The 6,109-nt window shown below is 42.3% G+C and overlaps 1 protein-coding gene across 1 annotated transcript in view; it reads right to left on the reverse strand.

Annotated features, from left to right (window-relative positions):
* LOC140468175 (voltage-dependent P/Q-type calcium channel subunit alpha-1A-like) overlaps positions 1-5,754 on the reverse strand; it is a 620,416-nt gene extending 614,662 nt beyond the window's left edge. The window contains exon 1 of the mRNA XM_072564404.1: positions 5,649-5,754. Coding sequence (XP_072420505.1) covers positions 5,649-5,659 — 11 coding nt within the window. The 5' untranslated portion in view covers positions 5,660-5,754. The remainder of the gene's footprint in view (positions 1-5,648) is intronic.
* Between the last annotated feature and the right edge of the window lie 355 nt (positions 5,755-6,109).

Consider the following 6,109-nt stretch of genomic DNA (forward strand, 5'->3'; position numbering starts at 1 on the left):
AAATTAGAAGCAACATTTGCACAGCCCTCAGGCAAAATGCTTAATTTTAGATTTGTAAGCTAGCTGAGCCCTGCAGCAAATCTAAGTTGATATTTAATTTCAGTATCAGTCAATCTATTTACAAAAAATATAGCTCAATGGTAGGATTATGGTACTTTTAGTGCTAGCATCTGCTATTGCAGAATCACATTTTCCCTTGTTTAACAGTTACACAATTAGATCTACTGGACACAATACAGTGTTGCCTGGCATCTAATTGAGAATGTCATTTGATGCCATGAAATACCATAGAATCCCATCAGTACAGACAGAGGCCACTAATGGTGTTATTATCACTGAATCCACCACTATCAACATGCTGGGGGGGGGGGGGGGGGGGGGGGGGGGGTCACCATTGATCCAAAAGCCAACTGGACTCATCATAGTTGATGCATCAGGGTGGCTCAGTGGTTCGCATTGCTGCCTCACAGTGCCAGGGACTGGGTTCGATTCCAACTACAGGTGACTGTCTGTGTGGAAGTTGCATATTATCCCAGTGTCTGCATGGATTTCCTTCGGGTGCTCCAGTTTCCTCCCACAATCCAAAGATGTGCAGGATAGGTAAATTGGTCATACTAAATTGCCCATAATGTTCAGGGATGTGTCGGTTAGTTGTATTAATCAGGGAAAATGAAAAGTAATAGGGTAGAGGACTGGGTCTGGATGGGTTACTCTTCAGAGGGCCGGTGTGGATTTGTTGGGCCAAATAGCCTGTTTCTACACAGTAAGGATTCTTTTATTCATTCTATATAAAGTGGTTTCAAGAGCAGATAAGAGGCTAGGTATACTACAGCTAGTAACTCACTTTCTGACACACCAAAGCCTGACATAAGGCACAAGTCAGGAGTGAGATGGAATACTGCCAACCTGCCTCAATGAGTGCAGCTCCACAACACTCGAGAAGCTTATCACCATCTAGGACAAAGCAGCCCACTTGATTGGCACCATATCCACAAGCATCCACTTCCTCCACCACCGATGTTCAGTTGCAGTATTGTGTGCTGAATGAAAGATTTACTGCAAAAAGTTGCTAAAGATTCTTACATGGCACCTTCCAAGCCCATGACCACTTCTAGCTAGAAGAACAAGTTTAGCAGATATATAGGACCATCACCACCTGGAAGTTCCCCTCCAAGCACTCACCATCCCAACTCAAAAAGATATCACCGTTCCTTCACTGTCACTAGGTCAAACTCCTGAAATTGTATCCCTAAGGGTCTACGTCCATCATGTGGACTGCAGTGGTCCAAGAAGACAGCTCATTACTGAAATAACTCCAGTGAAATATCCCATCACCAAGTCACCTTTTATTTACACATGGAGAGTCCTTAACACTGCAACAACTTCCTCAGAGCCAGCTCTCAGCATGAACAGACATTTAACAATCTTGTTTTTTTTATTTTATTAAACAGTACAAAATACAGTTAATAATAAACAGAAAGCAACAGTTCACAAAAAACAGTATGTACAGGGAAAGGGCAGCAAAGCCAAACCCCAAACCCCACTGTTCAACCAGATTTCAGGGAGATGAGGGCAAATTCATCACAAAGATAACAGTTACAAACACATGCAAGACAGTGCAATCAAATGAGAAACAGTGCCATAGAACACAGACCCAATGTAGTTATAAAAAAGACACCTGACCACACCATATACTAATTGGACCATCCTTGGTTAGCCTTCCTGAAGGAAAGTCATTAACCTTCCTGTCCCTGGCCACCCTGCATACTGATTGGTGCTCCCCAGGTCCGCTTTCCTCAAGCTGGTCGTCGACCACCCAGCTCCCAGTCACCTCGCATATTGACCAGACTACACTGGGCCACTTTCCTACAAGCTGGTTGATGACCTTCCAGTCCCCGGCCGCCCTGTGTACTGACTGACCCTCCCCAGCCCACTTTCCTCCAGGTCGGATGTCAGCCACTAGCTCCCGGTCACCCCACATACTAACCAAACCACCCCCGACCAGCTTTCCTACAGTTGGGCTGACAGCCTTCCAGTACCCAGCCGCCCGCATATTGACTGACCTTTTAACATCCTTGTTTATATCTATCAGCCAGGGCTCTCTGATTGGACTGGGTTTACAACCCCAATCAGGGAACTCCAATGGGTCCACCTAGCTGACCTCATTACACTACACTGACCACCTTTTCAAGACCAACCAGGGATGGTCAATAAATGCTGGCCTAGTCAGCAATGCCCATGTCCCACATGAATAAATAAACTAAAATATGAAATATTCACTTAGAACTGGTTGCAACATCAATTTCATGTTGGACAGAGTGTTATGAAACTGACATTTATATGTATATAGTTTAATATACTTCACAACAAGTTTGTTGTGAAACTTGAGAGGATTCAGAAAATATTTACAAGGATGTTGCCAGGTTTGGAGGGGTTGAGCTATAGAGAGAGGCTAAATAGGCTATTTTTCCTGGAACATCAGAGGCTGAGGGATGACCTTATAGAGGTTTATAAAATTAAGGGACACGGTTAGGGTAAATAGACAAGGTCTTTTCCCTGGGGTGGGGGAATCCAGAACTAGGGGGCATAGGTTTAGGGTGAGAGGGGAAAGATTTAAAAGGAATGTAAGGGGCAACTTTTTCATGTAGAGGGGGGCGCTTGTATGGAATGAGCTGGTGGAGGCTGGTACAATTGCAACGCTTAAAAGGCATGTGGATGGATATATGAATAGGAAGAGTTTAGAGGGATATGGCAGAAGTGAGTAATGCAGATGCTGGAGATTAGAGTCAAGATTAGAGTGGTGCTAGAAAAACACAGCAGGTCAGGCAGCATCCAAGGAGCAGGAAAATCAATATTTTGGGCAATAGTCCTTCATCAGGAATCTGATTAGAGGGATATGGGCCAAGTGCTGGCAAATGGGATTAGATTAATTTAGGATATCTGGTCGGCATAGACGAGTTGGGCCAAAGGATCTGTTTCCGCGTTGTACATCTCTATGAGTCTATGGCTCTATGAGTTTGAATTTGTGGAATTCTGGGTAAAGATTTAAGTTAATGTTTTTGAACTTGATGTTAGCTTTTTAAAGACTACAATTTCCACAATCCCAGGTGAGCAAATTTACCCAGAGCTCCTAAGGAATTCCCAGAGGGCTTAAGGATAGAACTTTTCAGATTTCTTTAGTCTGGGCTGAGAAGCCAAATTAGAACAATGCATGTATCAAGCTTTGAAGTTAAAGAAGTCTTTCGAAAAAGTAAAATGTGCAAAGCAGCATTCCTAAGAAAATGAGTTTAAAGTTATTAAACTACCTTAGAATAAGAAATTATTATTAATCCCAGACTTGAATGTAGAGAATAATTCAACGGAAAAGTAGTTGTTAAATAGAGTCATAGAGTCATTTAGATGTACTGCACAGAAACAGACCCTTCGGTCCAACTCATCCATGCCGACTAAATATCCCAACCTAATCTAGTCCCATTTGCCAGCACTTGGCCCATGTCCCTCTAAACTCTTCCTATTCATATACCCATCCAGATGCCTTTTAAATGTTGCAATTGTACCAGACTCCACCACTTCCTCTGACAACTCATTCCATACACGTACCACCCTCTGTGTGAAAAAGTTGCTCCTTCGGTCCCTTTCATATCTTTCCCCTCTCACCCTAAGCCTATGCCCTCTAATTCTGGACTCCCCCATCCCAGGGAAAAGACTTTGTCTATTTATCCTATCCATGACTTTATAAACCTCTATGCGGTCACCCCTGTTTTCAACACTCCAGGGAAAACAGTCCCAGCCTATTCAGCCTCTCCCTCTAGCTCAAATTCTCCAATCCTGGCAACATCCTTGAAAAATTTTTCCGGACCCTTTCAAGTTGCGCAATATCCTTCCGATTGAAAGGAGACCGGAATTGCATGCAACATTCCAAAAGTGGCCTAACCAACGTCCTGTACAGCTGCAACATGACCTTCCAACTCCCATACTCAAGGCTCTGACCAATAAAGGAAAGCATATCAAATGCCTTCTTCACTATCCTATGTACCTGCGACTCTACTTTCAAGGAGGTATGAACCTGCATTCCAAGGTCTCTTTGTTCAGCAACACTCCCTAGCATAAGTCGTGCTAAGATTTGCTTTCCCAAAACCCCAAATTTTTGAAGGGTCGGTTTTGCAACCGACACGTCATTGCGTCTCTGTGATAGCTGTGTGCCAGGTGCACTGAGCCTTCTATATTACAACAGCGACTACATTTGTTGTGAAGTCGCTGTGAGTTCGTGAAAAGTGCAGTTTTTTGGTTGGTGTCCAACTAAACGGTATCTTCAGATCACTCTGCCACTTCTGATATCGTTTTTGCAATATAATGGCATGATCTGTTTTGTTAATTGGTAAGTGACTGGATAGCATCAAAAATTATTCCCCATTGTGTATCAACTGTATCTTCACATAGACACTTCAACGTGGAGCACGTGTCTCGCGAAATGGGCAGCACCCCAACATTTACCAACATTTGCCTCTGTTAAGTACAGTACGTCTGTACAGTATATCTGAATAACTTGCATTGAGTTTGCGCATGTTCCCAATATGGTTACGCAACAGTCTCAAATACATTCAAAGAAACTCAACGTGATAGCAAATTCAGTGGCAAAAAATCAATACCCATGCCATAATTTACCAATGCAAATTTTGAAAGTAAGACAGACTAACGTTCTTTTTTACATCTATGCCAAGACAACAACTACACTTATCGTAATAATATGAACCGGGAAAAGGAAAATCAATCTAACTCAAATTTTCAATTAAATGTTCAAATATTCTGTGACAATAAACCAGTTAAAAATTGTAGCAAAACAAAAAAATAACGGCAGTAGTATCGACTAGTTTCTATTGGGTTTTCTAGTCTGTCCTGATCTGAGAGATTTACCGGCATCTGTCAATCCACAGAATTTCCTGGAGCCAATAGCCTCCGGATACACGCATCTAAACCACTCACCTACAGAAAAGTTCCTCTAAATCAACATACCATTTTGATATTCTGAAGAACAGTCATATCGGACTCGAAACGCAAATCTCCACAGATGCTGCCAGACCTACTGCGTTTCGCTAGCATTTTCTGGGTGCATCAATTTAATTACAGCTTTATTTTAGCAGCTGCATCAACCTTGGTCCCGATAAACCCTATCTGGGAACAACATAGATTATCTATTTTTAAACGCATATAAAATATGTTTTGGTCACGTTAAATATTAAAGGACAGTACTTGAAGCACGTCAGGTCTTTAAGCACGATCGTCACTGTGGATTTAGCAGCACTCCTGACTGAAAGTTCTGTCAAAAATCCGAGCGGAAAACGTACAACTGAGTAGGTACCACAGCCTAATCATGCAGCCGAGTGAAATCACCACAAATTGGGGGTTAAATGCTTCAGGAATCCTATATCTCCCTCACGCATTTGTTCAATTTATGAAGCTGGGCTCGTTCTTCACACTAATTTTGAATTTAAGAAGAAATCCTCTGTAGCACATCTTCAAACCAATTTAATTCAGAGGATTCAAAGTTTTATCCCAGGAGTACTTAGATAAATGGCATTAATTAAGATGTGAATTTATATTTTTATTCAAAATAGCAGATTTTAAAATATAATTTTAAAAAAGCTCACCTGGAATCCATGCACCCGTATAAGGGGATAGAAAACAAGTCACTGTACTTTGAAATTTGATACGAAATAAAGGCAAAAATCAGGTTATAGGCATTGGCTTGCAATCTTTCCGAAACCCGGGTTTCTCCACCCATCCCCCGCCCCCTCCGCCGTCTGTCTCGGCGACTACACAATCCACAGCCATTCTCAGAAAGAATCAGAAGATTTCGGCGACCCTAATACTCCACTCGTCCATCTTCAAAAATAATCAATCACCCCGCTGTATTCCACAAGCAAACAAATGTGAACTGCCCCTGGCGCATAGCTAGGCATCTCGAATGATGTGAGGGATGGATGATTCGCGCTATTCCAAGCTGAGACTGTCAGACCCACTCGGGTCTCCTTAATCTGCCTGGTAATGTCATTTTTAACATTGAGTGTTAGCTCTCAAATTCATAACCCAAAGACAAGTTCGTGTCACC

This window comes from Chiloscyllium punctatum, chromosome 46 (assembly GCF_047496795.1).
Source record: "Chiloscyllium punctatum isolate Juve2018m chromosome 46, sChiPun1.3, whole genome shotgun sequence".
NCBI lineage: Eukaryota > Metazoa > Chordata > Chondrichthyes > Orectolobiformes > Hemiscylliidae > Chiloscyllium > Chiloscyllium punctatum.